We start from the raw sequence: 22456 nt of genomic DNA on the forward strand, positions 1-22456 counted from the left end.
TTGTTCAAAACAGTGCCCTAGATGAACTGCTTTTGACATAAAATCAGTAGTGGTGCTACAATTTCTTCTAACTCACAACAACTGGCCCACAGGTATGTTGTGAACTAAATGAGGCGGGTGATTACTGTCTGCTGTAAACAAAGCATTCCTATGAAGAGGTTTGCGGTAAATGTTGGATTGTAAAACATTATTTCCATCCTTTAAAAGTAAGAGCTAAAGTAAAGTGTAAGAGCTAAAAAGTCAATGAACTGAAAGTTATATTCCATAGTGAAGGAAGGATTTTACATAAGTCAGAAACGGATTGAACTCATTGAGTGTGCCCTTCCATATTAAGAGGACATCATCAATGTACCTGCGCCACAGTGATATTTCAGAATGAAAAGGGTTAATTTCAATGTTGAAAATATGCTTCTCTTCCCACAAACCCATCACCAAACAAGCATACGAAGGAGCAAAAGCATCCCCCGTCGCAGTCCCTTGTAATTGTAAATAAAATTTGCCAGAGTAACTTGTTTTCTTTAACATTTTTATGTCCTTTTGTGGGATGATTGTATCCTTCTGTGAACATTTTATGCTGTTTTTTTTTTATTATTTGCGGGCTGTTTGCTTCTATTAACAGATGAGTGTAGCACATTGACAGATATGTGTGGATCTTTAGGTCATCAACTCCTCCTTTAGGCACAATCACACTCGTTCATGATCTTTTTTTAAGGGCTCTACCACTCATGCTTTTCAAGGACTCTGATGAAGATGTAACCTCACATCGAAACGTCAGTCCCTATTTTTGTTACGCACCTTTGAATAAATGTATTGTTTTTTCCACAGACATCTGTGTTGCACCGGTGTTGCGTTTGTACCCATTTAATGTATATTTTACATTATATCTTAATCAAACATCTCCCAATCACTCTCACTTTTGAAAGTGAGGTGCAGACTGGCACTCACTTATCGCCTGACAAAGTTTGATCCGGATCTGATCCGGATTGTGGATTTTGTGGACATTTGAATTTAATATTGAAAAGCCCATACACTGTGCATTATATCTCAGTTAGGGATGTCCCGATCCGATCACGTGATCGGAAAGCGGGCCTGATCACGTGGTTTTAGACTTGATCGAAATCGGACATTGCATCCCGATCAGGAATCCGATATAGATTTTATCCTCATTACTTTTGCTTTATTCATATTGAGAGTATGCAGTGTCATCGCGTGCTTCAGGGTCCGCTGGGCCCACGCATTCCAAAACTTAGGATCCTTCTCTTGCTCAGGGAATAGTGGCTTCCCCAAACTGCCTATGATCAGACAGGAGCAGATGATGAGTAGGTCTGTCGCCTTCATGCTGTCGTCGCTCAGTGGCCGGTGTGTTGCTCTAAACAGGTGTAAGGTGCTATTTCAAGCTCATTATTGCAGATTAATGGACCTTTCACACGTCGGATGCGTCAGAGGCATCAAGAATCAGTCTAAAAAGCATTATTTTCAATGAGACGTGTTGCTTTTTAGAGTCACCAGAACCGTCTCATCAAAAGCCGAACTAAAGCAACGCTTCTGACAGGAGCGCGCATTGCCGCTTGTTGGCAGGCTGACGTGGTCAAAGTTCAACCCAATCTTTTTTTTATTTTATTTTATTTTATTTTATTTTATTTTTTTTTATTGAACAAAAGGAAAGTTCAAAAGTTCAACCCAATCCAACTTTTGATGCTCTGAGCTGTGATGTAGCTTCACGCTGTCCAATTTGAACGACGCGTCGGGCCAAAACACGGAAGACTAGTGGTAGAAACCACTGATCTGTACAAAACAGGAGCAGTTTTCTGAAGAAAAATCCCTGGACATTTTTTGTTGTTGTTGTTGTTGTTGTTTGTTACCTCAAAATTTCTGATTACTGTTTTAAAAAAGTTTACAACACTTGTAATTAAAATAGCTAAATCAATAAATGGTTCTTTAGAAACTTTTCATCTGTAAATTAAAACCACCTGTTATTTCAGATTAGATAATTTCTTGTTTAACATAAGGAACCTTGGACATTTATTTTTTTTGACAAATAGTCTGGTAGTCTGGTAGATTATTACTTGATTGTTCGAGCTACCTCAAGGGGAAGTTCACTGTTTAAGTGATAAATAATAAAATAAGGTGATTACAATGAAAATATTATATATTTAGCATTTGTTCATTGTTCATTCAGTTTTTTAAAGTATCGGATCGGGACTCAGTATCGGCAGATACTCAAAATCAGATGACTCGGAATCGGATCAGGGCCAAAAAAACCTGATCGGAACATCCCTAATCTCAATCAAAAGTGCCTGAGTCACTCTCACTTTTCTGTTATGAATTTAGCTACACCACAAAAATTGGATGGAGGTTCCAATTTTATGTTTGTTTCAAATTTAATAAAATTCTTGAAAAATGCTTTGTGAAAATGGAAATAAGTTGTATACTTTATATGGAGGTTTTTAGGCTTTTGGCTCTTTTCTGCTTGATTGCATGAATGACTTTCAGATCAACTTTTGAAAGAACATGAATTAAGGTTAATACTATTCCACCATAACAGTATTTAAAAGATTAAAATCCCAAACTTTGTTTGTGTGGACTGACAGTTTTGCCGCACATAGAAATGTGGTGGTCTCCCTATCAGTCTTCATAATTGCGGTTTGATTTTTTAAAAGTGTTAGTTCAGTACCAGCAGGAGTCCTCCACAAGGGCAGCCCATTATGTCAGCGCGTCATAAAGCGAGGCAAAATTAGCATCTTATTGCTGTTTGAGGGACAAATGGAGACGTGAGTAATGACAGGAAGGAGCTGCTGCTGTCACACGAGGAACTCTCTGTGGACCCTCATCCTGCATGCAGCACAGATCGGTGTATGTCGGTGTGTGTGTCGTGTGTGTGTGTGTGTGTGTGTGTGTGTGTGTGTGTGTGTGTGTGTGTGTGTGTGTGTGTGTGTGTGTGTGTGTGTGTGAGAGAGCAGCGTCACGCTTATGTAGTGTAAATAACAGCAGTGAGATGTTAACCATCCGTTGACAAGGGTTTCTCTTGGGATTCTCCAGACTCACACTCTCCCATCTCTCTCCTGCCCCCTCTGTCTCGTCGTCTCCCCCTGCAGCCGGTAATCACCCTGGAGGGAAGTGTGGCTTGCACATTCTCCCAGGAAGGCATCAATACAGTCACGGTGCAGGTGTCTGCGGGGAATACCATTCTGCAGGATAAGAAAAGCATTTCTGTCCACGGTGAGCTGACCCCCTCACTCTCCCTCCACTTAAACACCATGACCAGGCGTGTCACTACAATCAGAGATATAGAGCCTTATTATTAAAGAAGATGTTCTCAGATGTGGTAGAATTTGGTTGTTTGAATTCACCATTTAATGGGATTTGTATAGTGGCCATGAGGGACCACAACTCTATGAAATTACAGCACTTGCATATATATATATATATATATATATATATATATATATATATATATATATATATATATATATATATATATATATATATATATATATGTGTGTGTGTGTGTGTGTGTGTAAACACTGTTGATTCTAAAGCAGGCGGTTCCATCAAAACACATCTTGTAATTTGAGAAAATTATTTCAAACATAAAGAATACAGTGGTCCCTCGTTTATCGCGTGAGTTACGTTCTAAAAATAACCCGCAATAGGCGAAATCCGCAAAGTAGTCAGCGTTATTTTTTACAATTATTATAGACATTTTAAGGCAGTAAAACCCCTCACTACACACTTTATACACTTTTCTCAAACAGGCATTAACATTTTCTCACTTTTCTCTCGTGTGTAAACACTCTCAAAGTTCAAACCTTAGTAGAAAAATAAGACCAACCTGTTTTCAGGCCCAAACATTTGTTTGAGAAATAAAAATAGAATGTTTTCCTATAAATAATTATGATAGCTTTTAGAACTAACAAATTAAATTTTAACAATCAACCTACGAGGTTGGACACATAAGAAATTATTAATAGTGACTGACCAGTATTTCACAGATCCTCTGATTGTGCCTCTTCATCCTGGCACCGCTCCGCTGTCGCGTCTTTTTCCACTGAGTGACACCTCGGTGCAGGTGTCTTTTTCAGAGTGAAGAACACAGTTATGGGTAGTTGTTGGCACGCTTTTTTCTTCTGGGCGAGAAGATTCTTATAAACAGACACGCAGAACACAATGTGCATGCTCTCCCTTCGCGGTGCCGCGACCGGCCTGCTTGATGAGGACGCAGAACCCAATGCGCTGTAAAAAAAAAGCATGCAAAATTGGACTAAAAAAATCCACAAAACTGCGGGGCCGCGAAAGGTGAACCGCGTTATAGCGAGGGACCACTGTACTAAAAGATTATTAATCGAAAAAGAGAGGTTAATAATTTGTTTATTATATGGCTATTATATATATAAATATGCAAACTTACAGTATAGCCTGAATATATATGTTGAGCTTGTTCGCTTTCTTCACCTCCATGAAGAACTTGTTAACATATGATCTGGTCGTTAGCTGGTAAGCTTTCAATCTGTGTGTTTTTTTCCAATGCTGTTTAGATATTTATGGAGTACGTTCATGTCCGACTTGGTTTTCTATTCATGTTTTTAGATTCCTGGTTTGTAAAGAAAATACACATTGCAGACCGATTGTCATGGTAACCCGGTCTGGATATGGGAAAATATCCGACCGGTAATCAGCCAAAAGGGCGTCACAGCCATATAATAAAAATAAATGTAACCTACAGCACATGTAACAATTTCATTTGATTGTGTCAACTGCAAACTCACACGCACCCAATAAACCAGCCCAGTCTCATGTTGTTTTTTTGGTGCCCCTGTCACGAATAGTGCCCCATTTTCATGACACAGTCTTTTTTTTATTTTGCTATTAACCCGTTTTGCCCCACTGCCAACAATTGTTGCCGAAGTGTATCACTGTCATTTTCTACTCACAATAAAAAATCTCAAAGGTACTAATGGAACTTTTTCCACTTATAAACAAAAAAAAAAAAAAATCTGGGCATAAACGGCTTAATAACCCCCCCCCCCCCCATCTCCTAACTGAAACCACAACCATAACGTAAGTGTCTTCCCTCCTTTAACCCTAACCATACCGCCCGACCCCATCTTCACCCCACATTTTGTGCTCCCGTCACAAATACATTTGTGCCCCCATCATGAAAAATGCCCCATTTTTGTGTCCCCATCACAAACCAATAGATTATTGTACTTTTTGTAATGCCATCACGAACTGCCATGACACTGGGTTACCAAAACACAGACCCATTGTAACGCTCCACAACACTACAGAGGTACTACCAACACAAAAACATGTGCCTGCCTGCATCACAGAAAAAAAAAACACCCAAAAAGCAAATAAATGCTCAACTTTCCTGACTAGGTAGCAATAAAAATAATACAGCACTGCAATGCGCTGAACATCTGATAGTTAAGCTCTTCTGGGTAGAAACTTATTTATGTGTTAGTACTTTCACTGTATTCTGAGTTTTTGCAACATGTCTGTTTTCGCATTTGTTGCCTGAATTTGCAGTGTGCATTATTTAAGTCAAACAGCAATCACATTACATGCCGAAATTAAACTGAAAAGTCATCATGTTGATTCTTTAAACAGTAATCACATGTGGCTTGTTTTTACAGTTTGTAATGTTTGCTCAAATTTGACTTCACTGTTCAGGTAATTTACAGCCCGTCTGATGCAGACGGTGATTCTGCTGGAACATCAAACTGGGCTGTTTCTCAACAAGTGAATGCAGCAAAACAGCACAATAAATCTGCCTTCAGGCGGCCATCATAGCCAGAAATGAACTAATTCGAACTTAACATGAGACAAATACTAGAGTAAAATGTCAGGACTTGTTTTTGAATCTGAAATATCTTGTGAACTGAAGGAGTACTGAAGACAACTTGTGTTGAGTCATATCTGAGATGAATGATTTATTTATTTTTTTTTTTTTAAAGATGCTACATTTGTAAAAAGATGCAACACGTCCCAACACAAGACCAAATTCTACAAAAGATCTATAAATGATTTTTCATGGCCAACTTTTGGATTTTATGTTAAGAAATTTGAATTAACTCAATAAATAAATTAATAAATAAATCTGCCAGCAGAACAAGTGAAAATTCACTTTTTAATATTTCTTGAAATAAAAAAAGAAGAATTTGAGTTATACTTTTTCAGTATTAAGAAGTGTTACAAATTAGCACAGGCTCATGAAAATCTTAAATACCTAACTATGGGAATGCTTTTTTAATCTTCTTTTTTTTTGAAGATACATCATCTAAAAATAGGTCTTTATATCTTCCTGAAATTTTACTTGAGTGATTGTGTCTTATATTAAGTGTAATTATATAATTTGTCTAAAAACTGGAACAATTTGATAAGATTTTCAGTTTTTACAGTGGAATCAGTGTGAGATAAATGATGTTTTCACTTTTCTCAATCTGGCCTAGGGGTCGAACCTACAACCCCCCAGTTACAAGGCCACCATACCATACCCACTCCTTACATTTCTTAACAATTGATTTAATTGGTATGGAAATGTGTTAGTGTTCTTCCACAGACTAAGTGGATCTGTCTGTAAAAGTGATATCTTACTTGTATCAATGTGAATGTGTAATTTAGCACACATCATTATTCTGGATTTTATATGATTTGTCACATTTGTGTTGTGAAAGTGTAGTGACATGGACCCACAACAGGAGGCATTAATGAACGGACAATGGATAAGCCAAAAAGTAACAATTTAATGTTGTGAATTGCACAACGGAATACAGACAATAACAATTGAGGAGTACAGTCAATCATACACAAGATGACGTGTGGGCAGGCTTGAGGATAGAAGAGAAGAGCCGGATCCCACACGGTTTCCACCGCCAGCGGATCTGAAGAACACCGGAGCCGCCAAGTCCCGAGTCCCAGGTGGCCACCGTCTCCAGCTGTCAGACCTGGTACTGCTGGCAGAAACAGAAACAGTTAATGGTGGGTGTGTGAAGACACACCCAGTAATCCTTCCTTGCTCAGTTCCTCCAGGAGGGAGAACCTCCACCTCCAGAAACAAAGTCACCCGTGCAGCTCCTGTCAGTCACTTCCCTGGAAGGAGTGAGAGGCGAAGACGTCACGCTCACACTTTCCGCCAATCCAGCTTCAGACTGTAGCCACAGGAAAACAGCTGCACACAGAACAACGTTTAGTCACAGACAATTACCACAGAGAAAGTTACGTTGAGTGGTAGCTGATTTCTCAGCGAGGAGGTGGAGTTGCAGTCCGGCCTTTATGGTGATGGTGATGAGTTGTATGAGTGACAGCTGGTGCTGATGATGAGTGACAGCTGTCACTCCCAGTGGCTTCGGCGCCCTCTCGTGCTTGAAGCCCGCACTCCAAGCAGGGCGCCATCTGGTGGTGGTGGGCCAGCAGTACCTCCTCTTCAGCAGCCCACACAACAGGACCCCCCCTCAACGGGCGCCTCCTGGCGCCCGGCCGGGCTTGTCCGGGTGCCGGGTGTAGAAGTCGGCCAGGAGGGCCGGGTCCAGGATGAAGCTCCTCTTCACCCAGGAGCGTTCTTCGGGTCCGTATCCTTCCCAGTCCACCAAATACTGGAACCCCCGGCCCTTCCGACGGACGTCCAGGAGCCGGCGCACAGTCCAAGCCAGCTCCCCGTCAATGATCCGGGCAGGCGGCGGCGCCGGTCCAGGGGCACAGAGTGGAGAGGTGTGGCAGGGTTTGAGTCATGACACGTGAAAGACCTGATGTATCTGCAGTGAAGCTGGCAGCTTTAGGTTCACTGCGGCTGGACTGAGGACTTTTAGGATGGTGAAGGGTCCTATGTATCTGTCCTTCAGTTTTTGGGATTCCACTTGTAGGGGGATGTCCTTTGTAGATAGCCAAACTGCCTGCCCGGGCTGATACATAGGGGCCAGGGCACACCGGCGGTCTGCATGGGCCTTAGCCCTCGTCCGGGCTTTGAGCAGGGCAGAGCGCGCGGTACGCCACACCCGACGGCACCTCCTCAGATGGGCCTGGACCGAGGGCACCCCGACCTCTCCCTCCACAAGTGGAAACAATGGGAGCTGGTACCCCAAACATACCTCAAATGGGGAGAGGCCGGTGGCAGATGACACTTGGCTATTATGAGCGTACTCGATCCAGGCCAAATGGTCACTCCAGGCTGTCGGGTGCACAGAGGTCACGCAGCGGAGGGCCTGCTCCAATTCCTGGTTCACCCGCTCTGCCTGTCCATTCGTCTGGGGGTGGTACCCGGACGAGAGACTTACGGTGGCCCCCAGTTCCCTGCAGAAACTCCTCCAGACCTGGGAGGAGAACTGAGGACTACGATCTGAGACAATGTCCGATGGAATCCCATGCAGATGCACAACATGGTGGACCAGGAGGTCTGCAGTCTCCTGGGCCGTCGGGAGCTTCGGGAGGGCCACGAAGTGGGCCGACTTGGAGAACCAGTCCACTATCGTGAGGATGGTAGTCATGCCCTGGGACGGCGGGAGGCCCGTGATGAAGTCCAGGCCGATGTGAGACCAGGGGCAATGAGGCACGGGCAGAGGCTGGAGGAGGCCTTGGATCTTGTGGTGGTCCGCCTTGCCCCTGGCGCAGGTGTTGCAGGCCTGGACGTACTCCCGGACGTCGGCTTCCAGAGACACCCACCAGAAGCACTGCCGGACAACTGCCAGGGTTCTTCGCACCCCTGGATGGCAGGAGAGCTTGGAACCATGACAGAAGTCTAGGACTGCAGCCCTGGCCTCTGGTGGGACATACATCTTGTTCTTCGGTCCAGTTCCCGGGTCCGGGTTCCGTGTCAGGGCCTCCCGGACGGTCTTCTCCATGTCCCAGGTAAGGGTGGCCACGACAGTGGACTCGGGGATGATGGTTTCAGTCAGGTCTGACAGCTCGGTCCTGACTTCCTCCTTGTGCACCCGGGACAGGGCGTCAGACCGTTGGTTCTTCGTCCAGGGGCGGTATGTGATCTGAAAGTCAAAACGCCCGAAGAACAGTGACCAGCGGGCTTGCCTGGGGTTCAGACGCTTGGTGGTCTGGATGTACTCCAGGTTCCGATGGTCCATGAAAACTGTGAACGGTACCGAAGCTCCCTCCAACAGGTGTCTCCACTCCTCTAGAGCCTCCTTCACCGCAAGAAGTTTCCGATTACCGACGTCATAATTCCTTTCATCCGGGGTCAACCTGTGGGAGAAATAGGCACAGGGGTGGAGAACCTTGTCGGACTCCCCGCTCTGGGATAGCACGGCTCCTATCCCTGAGTCAGAGGCATCCACTTCAACTATAAACTGGTGATTTGGATCGGGCTGCACCAGGACTGGCGCAGTCGAGAACCGGCGTTTCAACTCCCTAAACACGGCTTCGCACCGATCCGACCAGGTGAAGGGGACTTTAGTGGAGGTCAGGGCTGTCAGGGGGCTAACTACCTGACTGTAACCCTTGATGAACCTCCGGTAGAAATTTGCAAAACCGAGGAACTGTTGCAGTTTCCTACGGTTTGTTGGTTGGGGCCATTCTCTCACCACCGCAACCTTGGCCGGATCAGGGGCAACGATGTTGGAGGAGATTATGAACCCCAGGAAGGACAAAGAAGTACGGTGGAACTCGCACTTCTCGCCCTTCACAAACAGCCGGTTCTCCAACAACCGCTGCAGGACCTGACATACATGCGTAACATGAGTCTCAGGATCCGGGGAAAAGTGTTGTGGGCTGGGGTGTTTGGCTGGCTTGGATTTGTTTTCTGTTTCTCCCACCAGGTGGTATGCATTCAGGACTGAGTGGCTGAGCATTAGGACCTCACCCTGAACACCTGAGGCTTGTTTTCACATGCAGGTCATCAGGACTCACAGCTGTGGTGTATTTTGTCTTGATCAGAGATTGCTGCATTTAAACCTTGAATGCACAGTGTGTGATTGCCAGAGACTCGACCTTGTGAGCAGACGTGTGAGATCGACGTCAGGAGAACAATCTCACCATCACGGACGCAGAGACCGCTCCAGGTTTGACGCCACAGTTTGTGAAGGAGGATTGGGTGAGGTCTCACGCTCTTCAGCACACTTCCTGAGGTAATTTGGTTTTTGGTGACTTTTATGAAGTAATGACAGTGGATTTGGTGTCCCTCACACCTTGTGTTAGTGAGCTGTCACGTTATGCTAATTGTCTAATCAGCTTCTGCTGCAGTGGAGATTTGAACTGAGTTGTTCCGTGCCTGCAGGGTAAGAAGCTGATGTATAGATTTAAGCCAGGAAGTGTTTCCTGATTGCGTGCACCTTTGAGTTGTGTCTGTCTGTGTGGAGTTGGACTCACCTCATGTTTTCTTTCTTCACAGACTTGGATTGTCACGGCTTGGTTTGGCTCCGGACCGTTTGTGCTGTTGAGAGCGCGCCGTGTTTCCACCTCACCAGACCGCGGACTTTTTAGTTGTTTAGCACTGCACACACTGTTATGTTTATTAAATTCTGTTATCTTTTGAACTGTGCTCTGCTTATTTTATGCTGGGTCCTGTCAAACGCTGGGTCGGTGCTCCGACCGCGTCCGAAACATAACAAAAAGATGAGTATATCGTCTAGATATACGAAGACAAACCGATGCAGGAAGTCCCGCAAGACGTCATTTACCAAAGCTTGGAACCTCGCGGGGGCATTAGTGAGTCTGAACTGCATGACCAGGTACTCAAAGTGACCTAACGGGGTGTTAAATACCGTCTTCCATTCGTCTCCCTTCCGGATCCGAACCAGGTGGTACGCATTTCTAAGATCCAGCTTTGTGAAAATTTGGGCTCCATGCAGGGGCGTGAACACTGAATCTAACAGGGGCAGAGGTTATTGGTTGCGAACCGTGATCTCATTCAGCCCCCTGTAATCAATGCATGGACGGAGTCCACCGTCTTTCTTGCCCACAAAAAAGAAACCTGCACCCATCGGGGAGGTGGAGTTCCGGATCAGCCCGGCAGCTAATGAGTCCCAGATGTAGGTCTCCATTGATTCTCGCTCAGGACGTGAGAGGTTGTACAGCCTGCTGGACGGGTACTCAACGCCCGGGATAAAATTAATGGCACAATCGTACGGACGGTGCGGGGGAAGGGTGAGCGCCAGGTCCTTGCTGAAAACGTCAGCAAGCTTGTGGTACTCACTTGGCACTGCCGTCAGATTGGGAGGGACTTTGACCTCCTCACTAGCTGTCATACCAGACGGAACTGAGGATCCGAGACATTCCCGGTGGCAGGTTTTGCTCCACTGAGCCACAACCCCAGACGGCCAATCAATACGGGGATTGTGTTTTATCATCCAAGGATAACCCAAAATCACACAGGAGGCAGAAGGTGTTACATAAAACATAATCTCCTCCCTGTGATTTCCAGACACCACCAGTGTCACTGGCTGTGTCTGGTGTGTGATTAATGGAAGAAGGGTGCCATCTAGTGCCCGCCCCTTCAAAGGTGAAGGTAGAGCCACTAGAGGGAGCCCAACCTCCTTTGCCCATCTGCTATCCAGCAGATTCCCCTCCGACCCCGTGTCCACCAGTGCTGGGGCGTGAAGGGTTAGATCCCCACTCAGGATCGTGACTGGGATGCGTGCAGATTTTCGGGGTCTCCCCACGTGGGTATTGTGACCCACCCTTAGCCCAGTCTCTAAGGATGAGTGCTGCTGTATTGACTGTTTGGGGCAGTTTTTCTGCATGTGCTCGGTTGAGCTGCAGTGAAAACACTCCCCACGGAACAGCCTCCTTCGTCTCTGATCTGATCGCCTTTTGGCCCTGCTCATTTCCATAGTAACATCAGCAGGGGGGGCTGTTGTCACGTGGAGTGCCCTGGCTGTGGAGCGTGGGGAAGACGGCTCCCTTTCGGACCCGGGAGGAAGAGGGACGGCTTGTGCCTGACCACGCCCTTCATCTCGCTCCTGTCGGTGTTCTGTTAATCGGTTGTCTAACCGTATAACTAGGTCGATAAGCCCGTCTAAATCCCGCGGCTCGTCCTTCGCCACCAGGTGCTCCTTAAGGACTAGAGACAGTCCGTTTACAAAGGTGGCGTGGAGCACAACAGCATTCCAGCCGGCTCACACTGCCGCGATGCGGAAGTCGACTGCATACTTCGCTGCACTCCGACACCCCTGTCTTATCGACAGCAGCACGCTTGAAGCGGTCTCGCCTCTATGAGGGTGGTCGAACACCTGTCTGAACTCCCTCACAAACCCAGCATATGTCGTTAGGAGCCGTGAATTCTGCTCCCAGAGCGCCGTAGCCCAGGCGCGTGCCTCTCCTCGAAGCAAATTTATAACGTAAGCCACCCAGCTAGCGTCTGACGCGTACATGATGAGACGCTGTGAAAAGACGAGCGAGTACTGCATCAAGAAGTCCGCGCACGTCTCGACACAGCCTCCGTACGGCTCCGGAGGGCTTATGTATGCTTCAGGGGAAGGTGTGGGGGTTCGTTGAACGACCAGTGGAATGTCTGTTTCTGGCATTCGGTCAGCAGGAGGAGGTGCTGCAGCAGCGCCCTGAGCACGCGCTTCCACTTGGGTGGTGAGAGCCTCCATCCTCCAATTGAGAATCACACTCTGCTCGGTGACTAAGTCCAACCGAGCAGTGAAAGCGGTTAAGATTTGCTGCAGCTCACCTAACACGCCTCCTGCTGACGCCTGTGCACCTCGCTCTTCCATTGGCTGTTCAAGCGATGGTTGACGCCCCTCGGGATCCATGACGCTGGCCGAGAAATCCTGTGTGAAAGTGTAGTGACACGGACCCACAACAGGGGGCATTAATGAACGGACAATGGATAAGCCAAAAAGTAACAATTTAATGTTGTGAATTGCACAACAGAATACAGACAATAACAATTGAGAAGTACAGTCAATCATACACAAGGTGACGTGTGGGCAGGCTTGAGGATAGAAGACGTCTGTCCAGAGAAGAGCTGGATCTCACACGGCTTCCACCGCCAGCGGATCTGAAGAACACCAGAGCCGCCAAGTCCCGAGTCCCAGGTGGCCACCGTCTCCAGCTGTCAGACCTGGTACTGCTGGCAGAAACAGAAACAGTTAATGGTGGGTGTGTGAAGACACACCCAGTAATCCTTCCTTGCTCAGTTCCTCCGGGAGGGAGAACCTCCACCTCCAGAAACAAAGTCACCCGTGCAGCTCCTGTCAGTCACTTCCCTGGAAGGAGTGAGAGGTGAAGACGTCGCGCTCACACTTTCCGCCAATCCAGCTTCAGACTGTAGCCACAGGAAAACGGCTCCACACAGAACAACGTTTAGTCACAGACAATTACCGCAGAGAAAGTTACCTTGAGTGGTAGCTGATTTCTCGGCGAGGAGGTGGAGTTGCAGTCCGGCCTTTATGGTGATGGTGATGAGTTGTATGAGTGACAGCTGGTGCTGATGATGAGTGACAGCTGTCACTCCCAGTGGCTCCCGCACCCTCTCGTGCTTGAAGCCCGCACTCCAAGCAGGGCGCCATCTGGTGGTGGTGGGCCAGCAATACCTCCTCTTCAGCAGCCCACACAATTTGTAGTTAAAAAAAAAGTTATATAACTTTGATTTCAAGTAATAAAACAATAAAAACTTGATTCACTTTTAATATTTCTTGAAATAAAATCTTGATAATTAAGTGAGAAAATAGTTTGAATTATACTTTATCAGTATTAAGAAGTGTTACAAATTTTACAAGTATAGCACAGGAGCATAAAAATCTTATGGGTCAAAACGCTTTTTTAATCTTTTTTTTTTTTTTTCTTTTTTTTTACATACATACATACATCTAAAAATAGGTCTTTATATCTTCCTGAAATTTTACTTGAGTGATTGTGTCTTATATTAAGTGTAATTATAGAATTTTGTCTACAAATTGGAACAATTTGATAAGATTTTCAGTTTTTACAGTGGAATCAGTGTGACATAAATGATCTTTTCACTTTTCTCAATCTGGCCTAGGGGTCGAACCTACAACCCTCCAGTTACAAGACCACCATACCATACCCAACTCCTTACATTTATTAACAGTTGATTTAATTGGTATGGAAATGTTTTAGTGTTCTTCTACAGACTAAGTCGATCTGTCTGTAAAAGTGATATCTTAGTTGTATCAATGTGGGCGTGTAATTTAGCACACATCATTATTCTGGATTCTGTATGATTTGTCACGTTTGTAGTTTTTAAAAGAAGCACTTTATATAATTTTGATTTCATATAATAAAACAATAAAAAACTTGATTTACTTTTGTGGGTGCTGTAAAAATGTGTGGATTTTACTCTCCTTACAGAATATTTCAGATCTCATCTGCTCGCTTTCTCATCTAACCTGGACGACCACAATCCTGACGTTGCAGAATGGAGGCTGGACGTGAGCAGAGTCATCAAGAACGCTCTGATCCACGTACGTTTTTTGTCACAGAACATTTAGTGGACCGTTCCTGAGTGGAGCTCTAATTCTGACTGAGTAAATTACACACGGGTTTAGGAACACGTCAAATACAGCAGCTATCACACAGCCTGAGGTTTAAGGCCAAAATTGTTGGACAGTAAGAGCCCTGTGGAAGTTGTACGGAAGAATAAATGTTGGGATATACATTTTGCACTGACCTACAGCAAAACTATGAGTTCACCGCTTTGCCACTTGCTAAGAATAAGACGTATTTCAAACCCACATACGACAAGTCAGATACAGATTTCGCCTCATAAACCTCCAGGATTTTTCATGTAACCTTGGAATGTCAGTGTTCAGAGGAAGATCGTATTCTCACATTTTATTTTTAATCACGCAACATCCAAACAGATGTCAAAAATAGAGGCGGCTCCACATCTTTTTCTGCAGGTTCTGACATCAATTCTCCTGCAGGCGAGAACAAATATGACACAATAGCTAAAAATATCCGCTGCTCGGATGCAGCCGATCCCAGCACGGACACAACCAGAGAACGGGTTTAAATTTGTCAGTTAAAACTGGGACAGTAAGGTGAAATGGAACAAAAAGGGAGAAATTTGAAGAAATTCTCATGATTTTCTCAAACTAGAAACATGGATGTCTTTTTTCTTGTTAACTTTGTACCACTGTATTTGACAAATTTAGCCCTGAAAAGTAGCAGAACCAGCAGAATCTGAGCCCTCGTTAAATTTGCTCTTGCTCTCATCGGGTTCCTCCTCTGTAGGAAAATATTTCCACCTCTGGCTATCAGCCGTAGCACCCATAACTCCAGTTCGGCTCGCCCTGCAGCTCGTGGTCTACAGTGAGGCAGAAATCTGCAGTGGACGTTGCTAACTTTTATTTAGTGCAGACTGAGATGGGCAGTCGCACAATCTCTGCTTGCAGATGAGTTGTGCATCACTTTGTACAGTAACTGTGTGTTTGCAGCCACAGGGACTTCGTGGTGCATTCAGGTGCACCTTTGAAATTATAAAATCTCAATCAATCAATCAATCAATTTTTTTATATAGCGCCAAATCACAACAAACAGTTGCCCCAAGGCGCTTTATATTGTAAGGCAAGGCCATACAATAATTATGTAAAACCCCAACGGTCAAAACGACCCCCTGTGAGCAAGCACTTGGCTACAGTGGGAAGGAAAAACTCCCTTTTAACAGGAAGAAACCTCCAGCAGAACCAGGCTCAGGGAGGGGCAGTCTTCTGCTGGGACTGGTTGGGGCTGAGTTGCTTTGCGCCATGCGGATCCACCGCGACGCGCGGAAGTCTTCTGCACGTCTGTCTTAATGTGCCAAAAAAGTGCTGATGTCCACGTCTTTTCACAATTCCTGTGCTAGTCAGACGACATATTGGATCAAGACAGCGTCCAGTTTAGAAATGAACGGCACATTCCACTGTTACAGGAGTTTTAGTCATGGAAAGAGGAGCGATGGCGCAAAGCAACGCTGTGATGAAGCCTTCCAGGACATGTTAGGGCATGTCCAGCTCATGCACAATCACAATCGGATAATCACATGACTGAAAAGCAACCGGAAGCCATCTGAAATTCACCTGAAAGCCGTCCTGTGAGACCAACACCGAGGTGGTTTTGTCCCACGTAATGAACGGCTCCGTGGCGCGTCCCTCCGCTTTTCTTTCCATGAAAAAAACTCCTGTAATGGTGGAATGTACCGAAAAAGTGCTGATGTTAACATCTTCAGCCTTTTTGTGAAAGTCAGACGAGGTCCCGGATCAACAAAGCTTTCACGTTGGAAATGATCTGGTTGTTCCAGTGGGGTGTCAGCCTGTCGATGGGGGCTGGGAGCGCGCTGCGCTCTCAGCAGTTGTGGGCGGTCTTTAAACCGTCTGGATCACTCCTTAATCTGTGTAATCCCCATAAAATCATCCCTGAAAGCCATATTAATTTTCCAAACGGTGTCCACCTGGAGGTCTCTTACAGTTTCTGAAAAAATTCTGATGGAAAAAAATCCCAAATCATTCCGCCATTTCCTGACAATGAAAATCCGCAGAGGGGGTGGACCACTCCTCACTCAAAGCCTGCTCACAGGCTAATGACGCAATTGACAGGCATGGAAAAACTCATGCATGCGCACGAGGGTTCAAGCTTGTCTGACGCAATCACACGTGATTCAAATCCATATGGTTTTAGAAAAAAAATAAAAAGGTCGGATACTTTTCTAACAGACCTCGTATATATATATATATATATATATATATATATATATATATATATATATATATATATATATATATATATATATATATATATATATATATATATATATTTATATATATACACACACACACACACACATATATAGTTACCTAACTGTATGTACAATATTGTGTTGAATGACTGTGTCTGTGCATTGTGTACCTCTTAATTCCTTCTGGTGTGGTTGGACACCAGGCCACAGGTGTGAGAGAGGACCAGCTCCTGGTCACCGTTCTCCCAGGATTACCCACTGCAGCAGAGTTTTTCCTTCTGCCTGACAAACAGATGACAGACAGGAAACCAGACAAGCATTCAGCTCATTTAGATCAGGTGAGAACACTGTAGACGACATCTGCTGCTGTGCACACGAAAAAAAAGGTATTTTTCACATCTCGAGACAGAACTTGTGCAGGTTTTTAAGAAATTCAGATTTAATCATTTCTATAGTGCCAACTCACAATGAGATCACCTCAAGGCGCTTTACACAACACAATACCAAAAACAGGAAAAAAAAGAATAAAAAGTTAAAAACACAATAAAAAGACAAAAAATAAAAGAGCACACAATAACACAATAAAACTAATGATAAAACAAGGAAAACAAATGGGTTTTCAGTCTCGATTTAAAGACTTTGCCTTGTTGTAATTCTACCATGAGCTGGTCAAACTTTACAAGGCTTTTTTGTTGTTGTTTCCTTCCTTCCGCTGCGGCAGGATGTCTGCTAATTTCCCCTTCAGCTTAAATTCTTCCTTCCTCCAGCAGATGTCACTAATAGTCTGCTGAAGCGTTACCAGGTTTTTCCACGAGTCTTATTCGAGAACTGGCCTGAGGAATCTCTGCAGTGGACTCATCAATAAGCCTGACAAGCATTAACAAGTTATCAGGGGGAATGACTTTTAAATTCCCTCAAGTCTCATCGTGTGGGGGGTGCGAGTCCCAGGAGAGAGCAGAAAACTGGACAAAGAAATGGCCGAGACCGAGCAGTTCCCTAAATCTCTGCCTTATCAAAATGGGCCAAATTAGCAGTGAGCTAATTCTAGATAATGACTAGATCTATTTAACTTTTCTCTGCTTTCCCCTCTCACACCTGGTTGATCTCTTGGAATGATCCTCTCACCTACAGGCCAGCAATAAATCTTCATTCAAGGCCGGCATCTTCAGAGTGTTGGAGCCAGAATCCTTATTAGATTGTATGATAGATCTGCTGACCCCAGTGTACACCGGGGAAAAAGTAATTAGTCTCTGCACAGTCTAAATTTAAACTGCAAAGAAATGTAAAAGGCAGATGACGGACGACAGAAATTACTCACCTCACAATTAATTTGGGAAATGAGGCAGATAAGATGAATGGATCCACTGCAGTTGGGGGGAAACGGGATCTACAGAAAGCAAATTGATAGGAAAAAAAATATTTAGCTTATTCATCTTCTCTCTGTGATCTTATATCTGCTTGTTTCATGGACACAGCTTTAAAAAAAAAGGTTTTATCGCTTATAAATGAGAATTGGTTATTTATGGTTTGAACAAATAAAAGCGTCAGGATAAAATGAGACTGGACTTTGTCTTTCTTCAGGTCAGGATAATCTGTGATTTCTATCCTTGTGAGATCTTCTCATTGCAGAAGGTTACTTGTCAGACTGGACAGCAGAGATCAAGTGAGGCTGCATGAAATGCATTATGCATGCCTGGATGGGAAAAATGAATGAATAAATAAATAAAAACAATAAAATGAAAGGCTCCTACATAAACAGATAACAGCAGATAAAGTGGTTAGTGAAGGTGCAATATCGACTGAGGTGTGACTGGGTCATGGACGCTTTCAGATAGTGCAGCTGAACACAATAACCTGAAATAAATCAGGTTGTGTGGCCACCTTTAGATTAGGTCAGGGAGTATGTGCACCCCAACCTCAGGCGCTGAAAAATGAAGCCAGTGCAGAAATGCTAAAATACCTTGAATAGCTCCTAAAGTACTCCCCGTAGAACTCCATGTTAAACTCCCCAACTTTACAAGAGAACTAAACATGCATACAGTCTGACACACACACCATGTTTGTTACATGACTGGAGTACAGGAACTTTAAACTTAAGCTTAAAAACTAAAAGTGCAGATCCATGTGAGAGATCATAATGATCAGCAAATTAACTCAGTTGAGAGTTGGAACCTTAATAAATGTTGTTGGGCTGTCATGGTTGACACACTTACACTATGTTGTGTGGGCATCAAGGACAGTACCTCTGTGTTGATGGTCCCCATCTTCAAAAAGGGGAGCCAGAAGGTGCGTTCCAATTATAGAGGAATCACACTTCCCAGCCTCACTGGGAAAGCCTATGCCAGGGGAAGAGAGAGGAGACTTGGACCTTTATTCAAGCTTTATATTCAGGAGGAGCAATGTGGTTCCATCCTGGCCATGGAACATGGACTTGCTCTTTATATTAGAAGGGTCTTGGAAGTATGATCATCCAGTATATGTGTTTCATGGACTTGGAAAAAGCGTATGACCGGTGTCTCCGACCGAATGGTCCCCCCTAAAAATCACTCCGCCTTGCCTTCGCACGTGTCATTAGCCACAGTTCATCATGTCATTTCTGCTTAAAACTGCACTCCATTCATCATCTGTCTCACCAACACATATCTGAAGCTTTTGTACAACGATTATTTCCACATAAATTCAGCATTATTTCATCACAAAAGACGGATGAAGTGATCAGAACACTGCAGCTAAATGAGCTGCTAGGTGATGCGTGCACTGTGCGTCTGTCATTTGAAAGCCTAATGGAGTATTGCCTCGTTTCTGCTTAAAACTGGCTTTAGAATGATTTAAGAGGTTGTACCTTGTCATCTGATGGTCAATAATCACATTAATCCATTTGATTGCTTTGGGCGCCTCTGTCTCAGACGAGTGGCTGAGCTCAAAAATGACGCATGCGCAGTGGAGGCAGGGCGGACCAATTTTTAGGGGCAGACCATTTGGTCTGCGACACCGGGTCACTCGAGGCATCCTGTGGGGGGCACTGTGGAAGTATTGGGTACTGGAGCCACTGCAGCACATGATCAGGTCTCTATATGACCAAAGTAAGAGGTGTGTCCACATTCTCACCATTACAATGGACCTGTTCCTGGTGGGTGTTGGACTCTGCCAGGGCTGTCCCTTGTCACCAATCCTGTATTTGTGAAGTTCATGGACAGGATTTCAAGGCACAGTCAGTGACTGGAGGGTGTCAAGTTTGGTGACCTCAGAGTTGCAGCTTTGCCTTTTGCGGATGACTTGGTTCTTCATTGGGCAGTGACCTCTAATGTGCACTGAGCAGGTTTGAGACAGAGAAAAAAAATAAGATTGCAGATACAAGCAGCGAAAATTGGACTTCTCTGTTGAGTATCTGGGCTTCCACCACTGGACAGAGAGCTCGACTCTCTGGGAGGGACTCAGAGTAGAGCTGCTGTTTCTTTGCACTGAAAGGAACTAGCTGAGGTGGTTTGGACATCTGGTGAGGATGCACCCTGGCCATCTCCCAATGGAGGTCTTCCACGCATGTCCAACTAGGAGGAGGCTGCATAGAAGATCCAGGGCATGCTGGAGGGATTATATTCCCCAGCTGGTTTGGGAAGGCCTTGGGATCCTCCGGGGAAGAGTTAACAGGACTTGGCAGATGATAGGGAATAGTAGGATGAGCTGCTTGGTCTGCTGTCATTGCGACCTGGACACAGATAAGCGGCATAAAATGAATATGAGCAGTAACCTTTAATGACCAACAACCTGAACAAACAGATGCAAGACAAGCTGAAGACCAAACGTAGAAGAGTGAAACAACAAACTACTGTAAATGAAAAGATCACAGATTGAAAACTTGTAAAGAAAAACAAAAGAAAAGGCAGGGGTGGTGACCAAGAGGTTAGTGTGCTTGGTTTCAGTGCAGAGGGTTCCCGGTTCAAACCCTACCCCTGCAATATGTAGTTACTTCAGGAAAGGAATCCGGCGTAAAATTTGTGCCAAATCAGCATGCAGATCCACCTTGAATCTGCTGTGGCAACCCCAAGTGAAAACAAGGAACAGCCGAAGGATTTACTTAATGAAAAATCCAATCCAATGTCATGAACGATATGTTAATCAGCAGAAAGTGATAAACAGCAAGCCAGTGGATCTCGTTGCTTCTTATAATAACCATTTTTATGCACAGTCCCTCCATTTTCAGAGACCATAAGCAATTGGACAACCTTAATATTAGGATTTTTTTTCATTTTTATTTTTATTTACTGCCTCACCCACCACTGTGAGTTGTACGCCAAAGCGGGCATGTCCTCTTTGTCTGCCAGGTGTTATACACATTAGATGATTCTGGTTTACAAAACTCTTATTTGTCTGGTTCTGTCCTACTTACCCAGTTTACTTCAGCAATATAAAAGCTGTTATGCTCTGTGCTCAAATCACGTCTTCGTTTACCTCGTGTCCACTCTGAAGCGGGAAAGAATGCCTTTAGTTTCTCAGCTCACTCTGATTGGCATGTTCTCCAATCTGAGCTGCAATTGTCCACACTGACCTCCACGGGCTCCTTCCGGTTTGTACTACGAGATTGCAAATGGGATTCCTTTGTGCAATGCCTTTGTTTCTAAATCTAAATCTGCCCAGGATTTTATATCAAATATTATAACCAAGACAAATCTATTTTATTTATCACCAACATTCTGATGTTGATGTTAGCCTGTCCTTTATGATGTGTGCTGCTGCCTTTCTTGGCCAGGTCTTCCTTTTAGAAGAGGTTTCGATCTCAATGGAATTTCTACCTGGTTAAATAAAAGTTATTATTATTATTTGGTACAAATCATCACTTTTATGTCCAGTTAGACAAATTAGGGGATGGATAAATGAAAGAGAGCATCCTGATTCACATCTTCGCCAGAATTGAAACTTTTCATCCTCTTGTAACTCTCAAGAAGTCCTCTAAGGTTCATAGCAATCCAATAATTTTCAAGAACATGCAACTAACAACAAGTTCATGAACAAATTGAGAAGTAAACTTACACTCGTGGGGAGAGGTAATAAATGGAGAAACACAACTGCTGTCAGAGGCGCCTGGTATTTGGACTCTATTTTGTATTCAGTCAGATATGAAAGAAAACGATGATTCCATTCAAAGATGCGGCAGAACGATGGACAAATTTACTCTGAACTGTCAGAAGAAAGTTAGCAAATGCCAAGACAGATGACACACAGGCTAACCCTGGCATCTCAAAGAGAGAAGTGTTAATCTGTCCACGGGCGCAATAACCAGTGAGGTAAGAAAAACAAACCTGAAATTTTGTGGCAAGTAGGTGCTACCATTAAATGCTATGAGGTCCACTCGAGTCAAAATCTGTCTGCTTTCAATTCAGCACAAAGATGGATGGATGGATGGATAGATAGATAGATAGATAGATAGATAGATAGATAGATAGATAGATAGATAGATAGATAGATAGATAGATAGATAGATAGATAGATAGATAGATAGATAGATAGATAGATAGATAGATAGATCGATCGATCGATCGATCTTTATTGTCATTGTCATTAGTCAGTGAAAATCAGTTGAGGAGCACTTCCCATTCTCCAAATAGCAGCATAGGATACACACAAAACAATATATGGCATGTTAAAAAAAATAGAAGAAAAACGTATATACAGTTATATACATAGTGCAAAGTTCGAAAAATGTTCAAATAGCATATAGTGTAGCAGGATGTGAGGATGTAGCTCTACAAAGAGAGAAATTCTACCAGATGTGATAAATGTTAAGATTCAAATATGCATAAACCCTGAGCCAATGTTTGGTTGCATGAA

General features: G+C 44.2%; 1 protein-coding gene across 1 annotated transcript in view; it reads left to right on the forward strand.

Moving 5' to 3' along the window:
• The window catches only part of LOC117525749 (VPS10 domain-containing receptor SorCS1), a 509976-nt gene that overhangs the window by 479619 nt on the left and 7901 nt on the right, over window positions 1-22456 (forward strand). Inside the window, 3 exon segments of the mRNA XM_034187684.1 lie at window positions 3096-3219; window positions 14266-14378; window positions 16834-16968. Of these exon segments, the coding sequence (XP_034043575.1) occupies window positions 3096-3219; window positions 14266-14378; window positions 16834-16968 (372 nt within the window).

Source organism: Thalassophryne amazonica, chromosome 15, assembly GCF_902500255.1.
Source record: "Thalassophryne amazonica chromosome 15, fThaAma1.1, whole genome shotgun sequence".
Classification (NCBI taxonomy): Eukaryota; Metazoa; Chordata; class Actinopteri; order Batrachoidiformes; family Batrachoididae; genus Thalassophryne; species Thalassophryne amazonica.